The following is an 18161-nucleotide window of genomic DNA, read 5'->3' as shown; positions in this document are numbered from 1 at the left end:
ATCCATCCACATTAAAAAGCATTTGGTCACCTTTTACTCATGTATGCACTTGCAAGGTTAATGCTAATAATCTGCTTCATGTGAACTGCATGCTACTGTAGCTACTGTGCACTATTAGAGGGTTTGTGCAGATGCCTCAAATCTAACCATCCAATGACACCAAACAATATTTTTTTTTCTTTCCCATTGCTTTGTAAAATCATATTCATCTCATTTATTTCCCACCGTTCTGCCTGATTTACAACATATTCTTCCAAAGCTGTCCAACTTGTCAGTACACTCAGGTTATTTCCCAGAGCATGCAAATTGAAAAAACCCCCACTGTGATTTCAAAGACGGAAGCTTTGGAAAATTTTTCAATGCTACCTATCATATTTAAAGTTAGACAAGATAGAACATGCAAATAAGTAACTGAAGAGCACGGTCGGTTCTCATGCTCAGGCCTATATTGGCCCTACCCTTCCTTCCCCTCTTCCCTCCCTCCTATCCCTTGCCAAACAGGATCTGTAGGATCTTACAGAGTCATTTTCTCAGGAGACAGGAATGTCAGAACACAAGCCCTGGTGCCTGCTGGGACACGCACCCTACATTCCCTCAATCTTACAGGGAAAAAGCCCCGACAGAGTTGCTCATCTGTCCATTTCATTTCCACTGAATGTGCGGTAACAGCTCTCTGTGTTAATATGCTGTGTGTGAACCGGACGTGCTGCAGACACACGCTGACTCACCACTGAAATTAAGTTGTCTGGTACACCACCCTGCCCCTTTCTACCAGGTGTCCACATGAGTTCACGACCTCTACAGTCAAATGGGGTTTTGTTCGTTTTGGTGATGTGATGCACACTGCAATCCTCAACTTGTCTTATTCTGAAGAAAGTGTAACCAAAGAAATGCAGTAATAATTTGTCATCGAACGTTGTTTAGACATTTGCCAGATATGAATGACACCATACAAATATACTTTGACAAATGACAAGGACACAAGAACTTTCAAGGATATTTTGACTTTATGAGTTTTTACCATTTTTTCAAAACGTTCATTAGTTTTCAAAGTCTCTGTTTTGTGTACAGCTTGTAAGCACAATATTATACAGCAGATAGGCTAGTCATATAGACTGTAAGGGACCCAGGTGTATCAGAATATAAATATAATACAATGAAATTGTGGCATTCTGTCAGCACGAAATGAATGACACAAAATTAAAGAAATGTAAAGGATTATTTGGTTGATTTTCCAATCATCCCATATCACCATCTACCTCAGGTATTCAAATGCTATTGACAAGCAGAGGACAGAAATGTAACAAAACAAGGACATCTCAATTAATGCTACATTTGTTTGCACCAACAGCTCTTAAATTTGGACACACAGTGGTCCAATGCGACAGCAATCAGCGCCCGGCATCTGTTAGACTGCCCTCTCAGCAGTAGTCTTGGCATTTCCATTCCTTGAAAAGCAGAGTTGCACTCAGTGAAATGTTAAAAGTCACAAAGTCCAATTTCTCCTCTCAGAGCAGAGGTCTTTTCTGCTTTAATTGACAGACCAGCGGCTAGAAGTCGGTGATGAAGTGCTCGAGGATTCTTTGTGGGACTGATTTGGGCTGTGGCTGTAGCTGGGGGAGTGAGTAACACTCGGACTGCTGGGCGGCGTGGAGGAACAGGAAGAAGACTTGGATTTAATCTGCTGCCACTTGTCCCCCAAGGCCTTGGCAAAATGGTCATCCACAGACACACTGATGGAGAGCTGTTGGGAGCGAGCTTGCTGGTAATTCACCCCGAGGCTCCTCTGGAAATGCTCTTCCACTACATGGTCGTAGTTAGGAATCACTGGAATAGACCGGATGCATGACAAAAGTCAAATACACACCTTCATGATGAACCATCAATGAGTCAATAAGAGTGTGTAGACACCTACATTATGTGTGACTACTGCCAGTGTTTAAGGAGGGACAGTGTGATGAATGAGTTGATAGACAAGAGTGTGAGACTGACCTGATGGGTGGCTGCTGTGGACCTCAGATCTGCAAGAAGGGTTTCTTATTGAGGAGACACACGTGATCACAGAGGGACGCATCTGAAAAGGAACAAATGGATTGTTGATTGAATGAAAACACAGACTAAATAAGTAGTTGGTTGTTCCCCTCATAACACAACTAACCAGATTTCCATTTTCTCATTATCCTTCAAATTTTACATTGAGTTTTTCCAATATAGGCTAACCCTGAATGGCCTCTGTATAATAGTTACAGTCATGTAGAAAGTTCAGTATGAACACTGAACAATCTGAAAACTTATTAAACAGGTTGGGTTTGCCAGTGGAAGCGGGATCACTCCCATTGTGGTGGCATAAACAGGTCAAAGAGAGAGCAGTCTGTTTGGTCTTGTTGATGGCATTCCTCCCTCCATTGCTCACATTTTCTTCCCGAATCTGGCTGGATTGCATAGCTTGGACAAGCATAGGCCTGTAAAATGTCTTGGGAATAGAATGCCTGCGCAGTTGGATTCACTAGCTATAGAGATGGGAGATATACAGATGCCCTGGGTAGCCTGGGGCTACATTGAGATTACAAAGACCCACACACCACCACTTTTCCTAAATGACGACAGCCCAACTATCCGTGATCTCTGACAGAATCGCATTTTACTTGCAGTAGGCACACACAGTACTTATTTGTCCTGGTGAATTACCTGTATTTGACTGGTAGCACTGCTTTTAGTCTTTTCCTCTGTGTTCTCAGGTTCCTTTCTTGGTTTCTTGATGAGTGCAAGTGGTTCATCCATGACTGGTGTGTAGTACACATGGTTGGGCAGAGGACTGGTGGGGCTGGGTGTTGGACTCCAGGTGGATGTGGGACTCTGTGGAATGCTGAATACTGCTGGTGCTGCCGCCGCTGCTCTCTGGGCAGCTTTACCACTGCTTCTGCTCAGTGCCCTCTCTCGCCTGAAACACAGACAAATGTCATCACTCTGTGGGCACAAGTACTTTAATAATATCAAACAAAGAGAATTTCCATTTTACATGACTCATTCAGCCTATTTAGAATTTTGAATTATTATTATAAGTATGAATAAACAGGTTACACCAACCTTTCCTCCAAAGTGAGGCCTCTCTCATGGCTGCGCTTGCGTTTGATGGGATACACTGCTGGGACTCGAATCCGATCATTTGTGATATGTCTGTATCTGTCTTCGCTTCTGAGGTTGGGCTGACCTGAAAAACAGAAGATATTATAGGGAAAAATTAGAACGATTTGATAGAGGTGATAGTTGATTAGACAGATAGATACAACTGGTAAAAAGACAGACAACCAAATGTTGGTACTGGTGATTTTGGCTACACACATGGTACATGGCACTCAGTGATCAGTGACTGGTTGTTTTGATCTATGACATCGTGGGAAAACGATCCTGTCACCGTTAATTGTAAACTCCGTTAAGTGGTAGAACTAGAAGTACCTGATCAGTGAGGGTTACAACACTACACAGCTGATTCAGTGCTAACGGTAAATGTTGTTTTTCTGCATAATGTTGGCATTCAGCCTATTTGCATAGTCAGCTGAGCAAGATTGGCCATTTTAATTGTCATGGAGTATGACTAATCTAATGGCTTTTAGTTTTTTAGGACCCTGATTAGGCAGCACTTTTTGTGTGAGAACTCAGAGGTGAACAGAGAGTTTTTGCAGTTAAACAAGTTGAAACACATCAACATGCAGGTGATAATGTCCTTTATGTGTTGAGTAGGACAGATATGTGTAGTATACTTTAAAATCTATGAGTCCATCAGAACACACAAAATGATTAGGATACCACCACATTTTGATCAGTGCAAGTTATTCACTTTATAGTATGTAACGAAAGCAAAAGGACTACTATTCAGTTACATCTTGTTGTTCTTAGTGCTCTTGCTTCTCTTATGGAGAGGCAATTACTGTGCACATTTTCACACCAGTCACGCATAGAGTCAAAACATCAGTGCTGTGTGAGACTGTAATGGAAGCATTATTGTTCACCATTTAGGTGTTACTGGTGACCCAGTCTTTGATTGTATGCTCATACTCTATAGTGGGCCTCAGTTAACACCACACTTGGAAATCCACATTGATATGACAATTGGAAGCCTTCAAAGCTCTTTCAACTATATTCAAATAAAACTCACAAAGCTTTGAAAGAAAAACTACCCAATCACAATGATGTCTGCTACTGTGCTGCCATAAAGAAATGCAACAGTGGGTGATCATCTGTTTTGCATTGTAAGACAAAAATTAGCTCACAATGTTTTCACACCCCCAGTCTGCAGCCCACGTTCAAATCCACATTGCCTACTGGCCAAACACTCCAACACCTATGAGCTATTCCCTCAGACAGAGTGCCATTGTGGAGGGGGGGCAAGTAAAACCACACCTATGCTGATTTTCTGATGCCTCAGGCATGGTTATTTCTTCCCCATTAGTAGAGGGAACATGTTGCCTGACCCTCTGGTCGACTGTATTTACTCAGATTTTTATGCAGGTTAAACAGATATGCTGCAAGGTTTTAAAAGTTACAAAACAAGGTACAAAATCTTGGTTAAATCTTGAGTACTTTGAAAGCCAGTAAGTTTTAATAGTGAATCCTTTTTACTCAAAATCTGAAATCCATCTACTTTTTCTTTCTGACCAGAAACTTGACATGTTTCACTAAGTGAATTTCATGGAGTTACAAAGGTTCTTATTACATCTTATATTTAAATGGCATCGCAATCGCAATTGGTCTAAGCATCTGTAAGTTTCCTATTGCCATTTACACAGAAATCATGCAAGACATAATAAAAGCCACTGTAATGAAAACGAAATGGCCTTGATGACATGGGATCTGAATATATAACTATATAACTATAACTATAACATTATAGCATACCTGTTGCAGAAATATAAGTTAGTTCCACTGGTGAAGGTGATACAAGTCTTCACTGTTATTGAGCAAAATTAAGTAATAAAACAAAAACAATGATTAAGCTTACCTTCTAAAATGTAGACCTTGAAGCCACTGCTCATCCGCGTAATGTAGTGAAAATTCGCCACAGCCATGGCTGCTTGTCTTTGTCTGAGTAAAGCCAAATACAGAGGAACACCTTGACTGCTGGGGCTTACGGGACACAATGAGCCTCAGTTATGGATTGTATTGGAAAGGTAATGAGATGCTGGGTCTGAGCTCAGCCAGGTAACGTATCAGGTGAGTGCAGAGAGGTGCTGTGGCTTCCCTGTGACTCTTTCCCTGTATTCAGATTGGCTGCTCTCGGGCCAATCACATGCTCTCCTTTACTTAGCGTTGTTATTGTGCTGCAGGCAGAAGGTGATCACAGGTTTCTCAGGTGGAAAATGTAGTTCAACTGATTGCTAAATGTCACAGTACCACAATAACTCTGTCCTAATGATTTTAACCAAAGTGATTAAAGGCAACAGAGATTTTTATTATATTCAGCACTCCCTTCGTAGACACTACCATAACAAAAACTCATTACCAGTGGTAATAAATCATATTTTTCTCAACTTTGGAGATTTCTCCCCTGAGCCATGGAGAAATTGAAGTGTGCCTTTTGTTTTCTCTCCATGGAGTCAGCACCTGTCCCCCCCAGCCCCCCCCCCCCCCCCCCCTACTAATCTACAATCTCACCAAACTGCATTTTTTCGAGCGCTTAGCCCACCGGAGCTCCAGTCATTCCACTGACCTGCCCATACACGCTCACAGCTGTACTGTGAGCCAGCCTCACCAGTAATCCAAAGGCTTTTGTTGATGGCCAGACAAAGACTCCTAAGTCCTGAAAATACTGCTGCCATGAGAACAATCTTGCCTGGGCATACTGAGGAGCCTGGACACACATGTCTTTGGAGGCTAACACAAACGTGAGCCACTCAGGGGGAAGCACAGATGCTTTTGACATTGGCACTACTGAAACAGTGATTAAGATATTTGTACTTAAAACATTTTGAGATATGTTTGCCTATAACCACAATGAGAATAAATTAACAGGTCCAACGCACTACCCTGGTACAGTGCCTGAGATGCCATATCAGCCTATTTCAGTCTATTCATAGCCTACTCCTGGTGATTGTTGTCAAAACTACAGAGCAATAACAGCTGTTGGGGAAGACTGGTTTAGAAATGATTAAGTGCTGCACACATAAAGGTCTGGATGTGCACACAGGCATGAAATGTGCTATGCTGGGTTCAAGTTAAGATCAACAGTGCCCCCTTAAGTATGCTGCAGTGATATGTTTAACATTTTAATATCAGTGATTCAATTATTTTTAGGTAGGCTAGATCTTATTTCTAGACGTATGAAACATCACTCCAGTCTTTACATTTGCCGACATTACATCATTTTTTGTATGATGGTATTGATTCCTTCCACAAACCTATTATCATGTGATCAAACTGACCACAGATTTGTCAGATTGGAGGTTTTGCATTTACATTCCTGATAGAGCTACTCTGGAGGAAGAAATAAGCTCATTGGTTGAGATAAACCTCATGGGCGGACCCAAAGAGCCACAGTTTTTTGGAGTGCAAGTTGAATGGCAAAGAAGGAACTCTGGTCAAAATATAAATATAAATGCCATTTTTTTTTATTCATTCATAACAATTCATGATCCTGGAAGGTCAACAGCTAGCTAACAAGCTTACCTAGATAGCTATAGGCTAGTATGGCTCTTTTAAACTTGGAAGGTCAGCTAGGCTAAGTATAAAAATATTCTTGACTATTAGTTAAACAACAAATTTTACAGATCTAATAGCCAAGAAAGAACTAATTAAGAATATATCTTTTCTAGCCCTAGTATATCAATGGAGAAAGGCATTTTGATAATTGAACAGTTTCAGCTTGACTTTTTGAATCATTAATGCTGAAACTTGGCTGAGCAATGAACACTCTGACAAACTCCTGCCTCAGGCTAGAAAAAGAAAGTCAGTCATATAATTGGTAGACTAACTTTGACTTGAGTAGAATTTTGAATGCCGTTTTTTAAGGGGATTTCTGTACTTTCTACAGAAATGAATGAAACCATTAATGAAATGCAAGTGACTTTGGCCTGAAATTAAATGGTGTACCTAATCAGCAAAAAACACACAAAAAACACACAAAACATTAACAATTATCTTGTTACAAAAATATTTTAAAAGAATAACTTATTTGTGCCACAGAAGAATTTAAATTTAAACATTTTATTTTATTTTCGGAAAACACAAATTACAAAAAAAAAAAAAAAAAAAGATAATTAAATTGGATAATTGGATTATTATTTCTTTTAATATTTGAATTGTTTTGGGAAATCTCTAACAGAAAGTATTTCAGTGTTTTGATACAAAAAATACTATCAGCATTAAGTTAGATGAAAATGAATAGCCGGTAACTCTTTATATATAAATACAGAGTACAGAGTACTTACTCTACTTACTCTGTAAATACAGAGTAAGTACTCTGTAAGTACTCTGTAAGTACAGAGTACTTACTCTGTAAGTACAGAGTACTTAGAGTACTTACTCTGTAAGTACAGAGTAACAACAGGGGGCAGGCTGGATTATGAAGTTTACACTGTTCTCCCGTTCTTACTCTGTAAATCTCTGTAGTACTCTGTACTTACAGAGTAAGAATGGGAGAACAGCACATAGGCTACCTTGTGGTTTCTGTGTAATTAAAGAATAAAAACATTTTTTATAACTCCCTGCATACCTTATTATTGTGTGATTAAAGATATACATATGTATATTATTACATTACTGTATTGTTAGTTTTTCGTCCTCGGATGACAATACAAGCCTTCTGTGCACTTGAGAGAGGTAAAAGTTTGCTTTCTACTCCAGCCTGCCCGTTATGAGCTGCTGCAGTGCTGGACGAACATGCCTGCTAGGAGCTAATTTTCAAAAGTACAGACCCATTTCTCAACTTGTTCTTATTAAAATTCATACAATGAAGTATAAGACATAAGCATAATAAATCCCCATGGTAGTTCGGCTTGCCTGCCGAACTACCATGAGCAAAGGGCAAAAGCATTTGTTTTTATTGCACTTCATCCATATACATATATACTGATTCATACGATGAAGTTACACCGTAAGTTCCGGAAATTACATGGTAATGACGGGGAGTTACACTCTAAAACACAGGCTGTATTATAAAGTGTTACCAAATAGCCTACTTGCAGGCTAAAATACTATCAGTTCAACCAAATAGTCAATTCCCAAAATGGGGACACCCAGGGGTCCGTGTGGGGGTTACAGAGTGGCACCTCTCCTGTTTTATTGGCCACAACACAATAGATATGATATCAACATCTATGCCACCCTGTGGAATCAACAGCACCCTCATGTCTGTCAGAGAGCTACGCCCCTGTCACCGTGCTCTCATCAGCACCACCCTTGTATCCCAACCTTGAGCTGTGTCAAGCCAGCCAGAGACAGGCAGAATAATACAGGAAGTTAGGTGATTTGATCATCAAAATAAAACCATAAAATGTGTCATGGGGGGAAAAAAGAGAAATAAAATAGGTTATATTTCCTCCCTAAATATAATCTTCATTTTCGCTTCAGTATAGAACAGATTCCGTCCAGTCTCATGGCACATTTGTGGTAATGATGTATATAGCCTACTAGCATGTTACTGTATTATAATATGATTTAAACTCTCTGGCTAGTTGATCAGCTGCCTATGGAGAATATAGTAACGTTAGAATACTTAGCATAGGTTATAGGCCTACATGCATACATCCAATTGAAGTTAAAGTCAAGTAAGCTAAGTGACATTTTCACTAAGCCTACGCTAAAACATTTATTTAAACATGTATTTCAAATCATGATAAAGTTTGTGTCTAAATTCTAAAATCAGTAAATGCCCAGTATCCCCCAAAAAATGTTGGAGCACAGATTAGTCGGTATGGGTTTTATTTTGAAAGTTGCGACCGGAGGTTGTGTATTTCCTATTCTGACTGGCTTGACACTGGTCCAACCTTGCAGGCTTCTCTCCCTCAGGATGACTGGGAGTGACGCAGGACAGACGGAAAAACTGAGCCTTGAGGAGAAGGAAGGCTGAGAGAGAGGGGGGTGAAGCAGGAACTGTTGGTATTACCGTGCATGTTTAATTCCACTGGTTCAAACCCGGTGCATGGCCTGCCTGGATAGAGGACAAGCGAGTCACCTATATGTAGGCTTTCTGAAGTGGGATAATAAGGCATCACCTCTTCCTTGAGGCGGCTCAATTTGGATATACTCCGAGGTAGGCTTTATCATGCCTTATTATACATACTGGTATCGTAATTACTTGGATAGATAGGTCCATGAACTGATGAAGATGGCTATGATACAAACCTATTAGAGATTGCAGAGAAAATAAAGTAGCATATTCCAGTTGAGCCAATCGTGTGGACCCACCTCATTTTATTCTACTATTCACTGCCAGGAGGATATGTGTTGATTTTTCCCTTAGCCCCTTTCTCAGTCTCAAGCTAAACAGTCACGACATTATCTCTAACTAGATTATTAATAAGAAACTGAAAATCGGGTCCTAATTCAAAGGCTAACACAAGACTTGTTTCTATTTAGGTGACATTGATCCTCCTTTCTTCACATGGGAAAGTAGTCTTTTTTTTTTTTTATCGAACACCAAGTTGGAACTCGCATCCACTGGGAGGATTTATTGGACACCGCTTTTCGTCGTGTTTCTAAATCTCCATCATGAACTACCTGCGTCGACGACTTTCGGACAGCAATTTTATGTCCAATCTGCCCAATGGGTACATGACTGATCTCCAACGCCCCGACCCGCCGCAGCAAAGCCCCGCAGTGTCGCCCGGGCCGTCGGAGAGGCGCCAGTCCACCAGCCAGCAGCAGCCGGCAGGTGCAGGGGCCGGCTTCTTCTCATCCATATCCAATGCTGTCAAACAGACCACGGCTGCTGCGGCTGCGACATTATCCGAGGCAGCAGACCGGGCAGGAGTTACCAGCAGTGCCAAGATACTCCTGGTTATCGATGACCAGCAGACCGACTGGTAAGAGGGGTGCGCATTGCCAGAGTGGTGCCTTGTCTAGACGAAATGTGTGCCAGACCGTGGGTTTTAGACCGTGGCCTACCATCCATCTAGAAGGTCATATGATTCATCCTATGGGATGTCACGTGTAAACAGCCCATGGGCTTCCTCAGACCAGAAATACCTTGCAGATATGGTTGGGCGCAAACAGGGCATTGGCACAAGCAAATGATCTGACGCGCAACAGATTGAGGAAGCAGAAGCCATTTTGACGACTTGGTAACCATCCTTTGCTTGTTGTGAAGTCCTCTTGCATTTTGCATTATGGCATTAAAAAGCCTAAAATTGCTTATGCATTGGTGTTCTCTGGTGCCACCATGATGATGCAGGTATTTTCAAATCGAGTGACTGTGCGCAGATGGTGCACTTGGCACGTTACCTGGCGTGCACCCGGTTAGTGAAGGAGGAGCCTCTTTATACTATAAAGACTTCACCACGTATTGCATAAAGATGGTAGCATTTTGTATCAATGACACTGGCTCCACCTGAACCATCCCACTGTGCAATGCCCATGTGGTTCGCCCACTCTGTCAGAGCAGGTGTGGACGTTTGGATACTTTGCACTTATGGATGCATATAAATAAGGAATGACATCAAACCGATATATGGCCATCTTTATGCACCATGTCTGTTGGTTAAAATAATGTTATATGTGATCTCTTTATATAATTTATATGATGTTGCATGATGCCATGGAATGGGCAGAAAGTACCTTAAGTCTGAAGCATATAATTAGATTCAGTTAGGCCTCATCTCGAAAAAGTCAATTTTTCAGCAAGTGATTTTCCCCGTTGATGTCTACTTATTTTGGGCATTTCATATCACATTTCCACTGGTCCGGATTATTCTCATGGTCATGAAATGTTAGAGAAAATGTCAGCTGTCAATTATAGGAAGAAATGAAATGAAAGATTCATGCTTTCTTCAGGATACAAACAACAAACAGATTCAGCTTCTTGTTTCTCCTTCAGGGTGAAAATCTTCAAAGGAAAAAAGGTCCATGGTGAATTTGACATAAAGGTAGAACAGGTGGGTTGCATATGGTTACTTTATGTCTTTATTCCCTGCCACAAGGACAGATAATTACTAAAACAAAGGAAACATCAACAAGGGGAGCCAGAACAGCCTCAGTGTGCCTTGTGATCCATCCTACAATAATGTCAAACTCTGTTGGAGGGATGCAACATCATTCTTTAATGAGATATATCATTATTGGGTGTTAAGATAGCTGATATAGCCATGATGTATGGGCTATGTTGTTTTAATGCTAGTCAAACTATTCAATGGTACTTGTGCTCTGTAGATGGAGACATTGGCATTGCCATTGGCTTCACCATAGGATGAGGTGATCCTTGAATAAATGTTGGATTTAGTGCCATTAATTAAGCTGGCTAAAGGGTTAAGTGTTTATAAATTAGACCAGAAAAAGACTCCCTCACCCACTTTTAATATATGCATTTTGATTTACTTAGGTGTTATTTGGTGCTTATCAGTATTTCCCAAGGGTGCCATCTTTTACTGAGTCACTTGGGGAATCGTTTTGTATGTCTATGATGTTACTAATTTTTCCACAACTTAAAAAAAACTGCATTTCAGTTGCTCCAATCCACGATAGGCTTCATACTAACATAAAATGATGCATGGCATCTTGAATAAATAAAAAATGAATCATTCAGAACAATGGGAGCATTTAATGTGTTCACAGATGGAGAGAGCACTCAGAGTGATAAATGCCCATAAGCGAGTTCACTAATAGACTGAGCATTGATATGTAGGGTACTGCCTTCATTCATTTCCACTTCACAATATCTGACTGGGAGACAAATATTGATATTTTGTTTGACGAATGCCTACACAAAGTAATTCTAAGTGATGCAAAATTTACAATTGTAATCACAAGAAATATAAATCAATTGCTTGTTGTAATTGACCAATTGGTCAATAATCAATTTGGGAAATTCATGAAGAATAATGTCTAGCCTATAAAGAATATTTATCTACACAGTATGTGTTGGCTTTTATTTATGCTGTCATCGCCACCATAGCACATTCTTAGCAGAAGAGACCTTGAAAGTTTTAAGATCTTTTTCACTGCCTCAGGCATTTCCCATGTGTCCTATTTTTGTCCTCCTCTTTCTTGTGTTGGGAGTTTAAATTATTTCCCTTGTGGCCTCCTAACAGGAAGAACTCTTTTCAAATAAAGTCTGCCGTCGTCTAATTGTACCTTGTTCAATCTGGCTCATAGTTGACAATAGGTAGCAATTCAGTGCCCTCCTGCTGTGATTGTGATCACAGTGATTTATATGGTTTTTGGTTGGGATTGACCTTGCTGTTGTCCTTTTAGGCAGACTTCTCTGAAATCAACCTGGTGGCCCATGCTACAGGCACTTATACTGTGGACATTGATGCAATCAGGAACGGGCATAAGGTTACTAAGTAAGTGTACTTCAAAAAATTAATCTCGTCAAGGAAATTTCGCAATTCGTATTTAATGCTGATGAGACATTATTTGCCGTTATGGCGAAATCCTTTCTTTCCATACCCAAAATCAAAGTGCCTCATTACTGATTCAATTTGTCTTGTAATGCAGCTTAATATTTTGCTAATGTCCTCTGTCCCCAGATCCTTTAAGCCAGACTTTGTACTGATTAGACAGCATGCCTTCAGCATGGACAAGAATGGAGACCACCGGAACATGGTGATTGGACTGCAGTATGCTGGACTGCCAAGTGTAAACTCTTTACACTCTGTTTACAATTTCTGTGACAAACCATGGGTGGTAAGTATGAGCAAATACATGCAAACATTATCAATTAAAACCCTTTATTTGAAATCATCTTGGGTTTCAGCTGAACAGACATATACTGCTTAATTTTTGGATGAAAAATGTTGCATCCTAAAGATTTGTGTCTCTTTCAGTTCGCTCAGATGTCCAGACTGTACAAGCAACTGGGCCCAGAGGAATTCCCACTGATTGAGCAGGTTTACTATCCCAACCACAAGGAGATGGTGAGTACTTTGCCATCTGCTATCCTGCTCTCTCCTCCCCCTCCCACTTGGGACACGTTTTCATGCTAAACAAACCTTAAAGGGACACAAACATAGACAGGTCATCCTTCTGCACGGGTCACAGAAGATGGTAGGAAAGTAATTCACTTCCATGTCAATATTCCATCTCATACAGCAGCTGAGACCAGTCTAATTTTCAGGGGAGTGTCTTGTTTTCAGTTCCCAGTAGAGGCAGAGTCTTTGATTATTTGTCTGCCAAATCATCGTCAGTACAGTTAACACTGAGACTGTGCCGCAGAGTCATTCTCTCCACCCCTGCAGTCACAGGCTTCCAGTACTGGGCTTGTTTTCAGCCATCAACATGAATCACTTCATCAAAAGACATTTATGGTTCCAAAACCAGGAGTAGGCTGGGCTTTGGGATTTTTACAGAAATAGAGAGTGTATTTAAATGTTGTTTGATTAAAGTACATTAGAAGATATTTTTATAAAAACCTAGAGTGCTATGATGTGGAGCATTGGTAAAACAGCTTTGAAGTCTAAGGCTGTTCTGGTGCATTTGTTACAGATTACCTCCCCTGGTTTCCCCGTAGTGGTGAAGATGGGCCATGCTCATTCAGGAATGGGAAAGGTAATACTGAAGCACTCAAGCAATTGTGTGGAATGTGATCAAATTATTTACAGATCTCTGGATTACAGACCAGTACATGTATTTCTTATTTTAACCTTTGTTACCCCAGGTGAAAGTGGACAATCAATATGATTTTCAAGATATCGCCAGTGTTGTTGCTCTGACCAAGACTTATGCCACATCTGAACCCTTCATTGATGCAAAGTATGACGTCCGTATCCAGAAAATTGGCAGCAATTACAAGGCTTACATGTGAGTGAAATTAGCATTCTGCTCTCCTCAGCTCTAGACATTTTAAAGATCCAGCAGATGATCATCAAATTCTACAACCAAAGATTCTATAATATTGATGAAAATGGTCATAAAGAACATTAAAAAGTAAATGTTCATTCTGCTCAACAGGAGGACATCAATTTCTGGCAACTGGAAAACCAACACTGGCTCATCTATGCTAGAGCAGGTGGCCATGTCAGACAAGTAAGAGCTCACTGAGGCAGCATTAGACTGGGAATCATATAGTGTCTCACTGTACTATTAGTGCTATACTATTAGGCCTGTTTACCATGCTATTGCAGGTACCGAATGTGGGTGGACTCTTGCTCTGAAGTCTTCGGAGGGTTGGATATATGTGCCGTGGAGGCTCTACATGGTAAAGATGGCAAGGACTACATTATAGAGGTACTGGAAGAGGGTATAGTGTCATGTTCAAGATAATAATAATTTGTAATGAAGAGGGAAAATCCATTAAACCTGCATCTTATTCTTTTTCAGGTGGATGACTGTTCAATGCCACTGATTGGGGACCAACAGGATGAAGATCGCACTCAGATTGCAGAACTGGTGGTTTCTAAGATGAACCAGATTGTTCCACGCACTTTAAGCTCTTCTCCAGTCCGTGCCACGGCAGGACAGCCACCACAGGTGCTCAAACCACTGATGCTTCATGCTTGCTCCAATAATTTCTCCATAATTTCTCCCCGTTTCTATTTGTAATCTGTGTGCCAATGGGCCAGGTGCAAATGCTCTGACGGTCTTTGACTGAAAGCTTAGCAGTTTCCTCAATAAATGTGAACTTGTGAAGTATTCACAAGTGTGTGGTAGTTCCACGTATCTATTGCAATGGGCCAGGTGCAGAAAGATTGCAACATCCAGTACTGGCGTCATTCAGTCCCCCTGCAATGTTGGTGTTTACAAGGTAATGACGCCAAACCAAGGGGCCAACCTTTGTGCACCTAGTCTATTGAACAAGTCTCCGAGGAAGTGTGTTGTTGATCCTCTTCGCTTTCCACATGCCTTACATCTTGCAGTAGAAATGGTCAGTTTTCTAGACCAAATTAAGCCAATTGTTGCATTGATTCTCCATTGAAAATTATTTTCTGTCTATCATTGGAAAATGACTTTTTTTACTTCCGTTTTCTTCAATAAATATTTGCTCCCTGCCCTTTTAACTCATGTGCTTTATAGAAAGCAGTTTCCCCTCAGCCCATCTCTCAGCCCAGAGTACCACAAGCTCAGCAGCGCCCCCCCCCCCAGGGTAAGAGGATGACTAATTCACAACAAAATAAACCAAGTGACATAATATTTTGTATTTGTTTTTGTTTATATTTTCTTCATTTGCAAGGTTAGACATAGATATGGGCTATGTAGTACTGATGTGAGGACTGCTTCTGTTTGTCTACTTTAGGTGGTCCCCAGCAAGTTCCCCCCTCTCAGCAGCGCCCACAACCTCAAGGCCAACCTCCTGCACAGGCTCAGCAACCTGCTGCCAGTCCCGGCACCAGTGAGCCCAGCGGCCAGGCTAAAGCTATCCAAGGACCTGGAGCCCAGCAACGGCCACCAGGTCAGGGAAGTGGTCAAGGCCAGAGACCTCCTTCTGGTCAGGGCTCTCCTCAGCGAAGCCAGGGAGGCTCTCCTCAAGTCCAGAGGCAACAGTCTGGCTCCCAGCAGCAGAAACCACCTCCAGGAGGCCCAGGCCAGAAACCTCCAGGGGGCCCACCCCAGCAGCGGCCCCAGCAACAGAGGCCTGCACAGCCCCCCAGGCAGCAGTCACAGGGAGGCCAGCAGCAGAGGGCTCCTGGCCAGCAGAGCCGTCCCGGAGCGGCCACCACCCAGCAGCCCCGACCTGCTGCCCAAGGCCAGGGAGGCCCAGGAGGACGACCCCCGCTGCAGCAGAAGCCTCAGCCGCCACAGAAGCCCAGTCAGGACAACCCGGCTATGGGCGGCTCTCCACAACTAAAGTAAGTGATTTTTATGCTAAAAGAGTTGGAATCAATTTCTTCTAATTTTTCATAAAGACAAATTTACAGCTGACCAGACCAGATGACCCTGTTTCACCTTTTGCCTGTATTAAGATGTGCATGCCATTCAGTGTAAATCTATTCATGCTATTGGATGAGATATGATCTACCTGACTGTGCATGATTTACTGATGCTTACAATTTTTTTCAGCCCAGTCCTTTAGCAGCAGATTCACACAACATACATTTCAGAATGCCTGCAGTGATCATGTTACATTAAAACATTTTGAACAGAGGAAGCTCACTTGAAGTTGCCCATTACCCACTGAATCTATCACAGTGAAAACCTACTACTATCTATACTCAACCTTCTCTCTTAGTAGCAGGCATGGACAATAAAACTGTAACTAATATACAATATATATAATATACAATTTATAGAGCTAATTAGATGTTTTCAACATTTACAAGTTAATTTTAGAAGTTGGGTAAATGATGCAGATGAAAATAATACTATGTGATTATGTTAACTCAATTTAAATTGATCTGTGATCTTTGCTTGATTGTATTAATTTATGACATTCAAATACTGTTTTTGCCCTGTTGAAAAAGAGCATTTGATGAATTTTAATTCTTGATATGATTATCCAAAATATATTATTGTCGTATGATGTTAAATAATTGTGATTGATCTCTTTTTTGATTCACTTTCAGTCACATAATATAAAATGTGACAACATATTTGGTAACTATAGCTTTTTGCATTCTTGTCCAGGAATTTGGAGGAGTATTATCAAACAAATTCACAGTGACTACTATCAAATATGTGCTGTGAAATGGAAAATACACAACTTGGACAATTTAGAAATTTCTAATATCAAATCTTTAAATTATTGTTGCAGGTAATTCTCGTCACATTCCTTGGTGAATAATGCAAAACTATAAAAATGTGTAATTACTGTTGCTGTGATGCTACAATGGACATGGAGGGCACAATACATTGTACTGCTGGCTGAAAGACAGTAAGCAAGTATAAAATATAGGCAGTGGTAATAATACTGGGTAGAAAGTACTATAAATACCTTCTATGACAGAAGCTAAAAGACAGAACATACTACAAATGAATGCAAAATTGACCGAGTACTTAGAGTCTACTTATATAAGTCATTCTGGTTTATAAGCTAACAATCTTCTCTCTAATAAAGGCTTGCTAGTCAAAATGTGGTTTTGTTTTTTTCAGTATGTGCCTGTTTTAAATAAATTAAAGTGCTATGTGAGTACGCTTACATTTTTGCCTTTATTTGTTGGATGCTCTAAATTTTCAGTAGTGGTAGCAACAATAAACAAGCAAACAAATCAACAAAAAAAGAGGTCAAAGGCCATTTTTGGATTGTGCTCTCTTGAACATAGAGCCATAGAAACACTTGTCATCAATCACGGATGAAAACATGCATCACTTTGCATCCAGAAAAGTCATTCACTATCCATATCATATTCAAATGTTACCTTGAAATGATAAGGTAATAATGAATGACCATACTAGAGGAATGCGCTTTTGTCATCTATGAATGAGCCTTCTCTCTCTCTCCCCTCTCTCTCTTGCCATGCTCCAGTCTTATCATTCCATGGGTTTGCTGCATGACTTTAATAGCCTCTTCCTCTCCTCTATTGCCATTTTCCTCTCTTTATAGCAAGTCCCAGTCTCTTACCAATACCTTCAACATTCCAGAAACCCCAGCACCACGGGCCAGCCTTAGCCAGGACGAGGTGAAGGCTGAAACCATACGCAATCTACGCAAATCTTTTGCCAGTCTCTTCTCAGACTGAGATGGCATAAGCCCCCTTCCTACTGACAGAAAGATGGACAGCAGACTGAAGGACAGATTCCTTCTTTCCCCAACGAACATGGACCAACTGGATGCCATCTCCTAATCATGGACATTGACCCTGAAAAGAAAATGTACACACAAAACACCCACTGCCTAAATAGTTTAAATATTTTAAAAGGATAGAATAGATAAATATAGGCACTAATGTCTGAAACATTCCTTGCCTCGCTCAAGCTCAAGTAACTCATTTAGTCATCTTGTCGCACATGTGTGAGCGTACACGCTCACATATGCCCATTCATACACACCGCACACATGCACAAGCACGTATATGCATGCACAAACACTCACATACGCACAAACATCCACAAAAATAACAAAACAAAGCAACAACAAA

The 18161-nt window shown here is 40.9% G+C and overlaps 2 protein-coding genes across 2 annotated transcripts; one reads left to right on the top strand and one right to left on the bottom strand.

Annotated features, from left to right (window-relative positions):
• Positions 1-931: 931 nt before the first annotated feature.
• On the bottom strand, positions 932-5152 carry vgll4l (vestigial like 4 like). The gene is made up of 5 exons (XM_071927868.2): positions 5000-5152; positions 3088-3211; positions 2689-2941; positions 1993-2074; positions 932-1827 (listed from the first exon to the last, which is right to left on the bottom strand). The coding sequence occupies exons 1-5, from the start codon at positions 5064-5066 to the stop codon at positions 1532-1534; spliced, it is 822 nt and encodes a 273-aa protein (XP_071783969.1). The 5' UTR covers positions 5067-5152; the 3' UTR covers positions 932-1531.
• A 4553-nt stretch (positions 5153-9705) lies between these two features.
• On the top strand, positions 9706-17762 carry syn1 (synapsin I). Its single transcript, XM_071927859.2, has 13 exons — positions 9706-10019; positions 11030-11087; positions 12403-12494; positions 12681-12837; positions 12978-13067; positions 13636-13698; positions 13808-13950; positions 14101-14175; positions 14274-14376; positions 14470-14619; positions 15163-15232; positions 15383-15935; positions 17627-17762. Exons 1-13 carry the CDS (start codon positions 9706-9708, stop codon positions 17760-17762), a joined length of 2004 nt encoding a protein of 667 aa, XP_071783960.2.
• The last annotated feature ends 399 nt before the right edge of the window (positions 17763-18161 follow it).

The sequence above is a fragment of the Centroberyx gerrardi genome, chromosome 8, assembly GCF_048128805.1.
Source record: "Centroberyx gerrardi isolate f3 chromosome 8, fCenGer3.hap1.cur.20231027, whole genome shotgun sequence".
Taxonomy (NCBI): domain Eukaryota; kingdom Metazoa; phylum Chordata; class Actinopteri; order Beryciformes; family Berycidae; genus Centroberyx; species Centroberyx gerrardi.
Note: the sequence above shows the minus strand (reverse complement) of the source record. Positions and strands in the feature narration are given on the sequence as shown.

What these genes read in the sequence shown, in the direction of transcription:
- vgll4l (XM_071927868.2), bottom strand. Translation starts at nt 5,066, where the DNA reads ATGGCTGTGGCGAATTTTCACTACATTACGCGGATGAGCAGTGGCTTC. An exon ending in CAAGGTCTACATTTTAGAAG is followed by an intron (nt 3,212 to 4,999) that starts GTAAGCTTAATC and finishes TCTGTTTTTCAG; the next exon opens with GTCAGCCCAACCTCAGAAGC. An exon ending in GGCCTCACTTTGGAGGAAAG is followed by an intron (nt 2,942 to 3,087) that starts GTTGGTGTAACC and finishes TCTGTGTTTCAG; the next exon opens with GCGAGAGAGGGCACTGAGCA.
- syn1 (XM_071927859.2), top strand. Translation starts at nt 9,706, where the DNA reads ATGAACTACCTGCGTCGACGACTTTCGGACAGCAATTTTATGTCCAAT. An exon ending in CTCATTCAGGAATGGGAAAG is followed by an intron (nt 13,699 to 13,807) that starts GTAATACTGAAG and finishes TTGTTACCCCAG; the next exon opens with GTGAAAGTGGACAATCAATA. An exon ending in AGCAATTACAAGGCTTACAT is followed by an intron (nt 13,951 to 14,100) that starts GTGAGTGAAATT and finishes TCTGCTCAACAG; the next exon opens with GAGGACATCAATTTCTGGCA.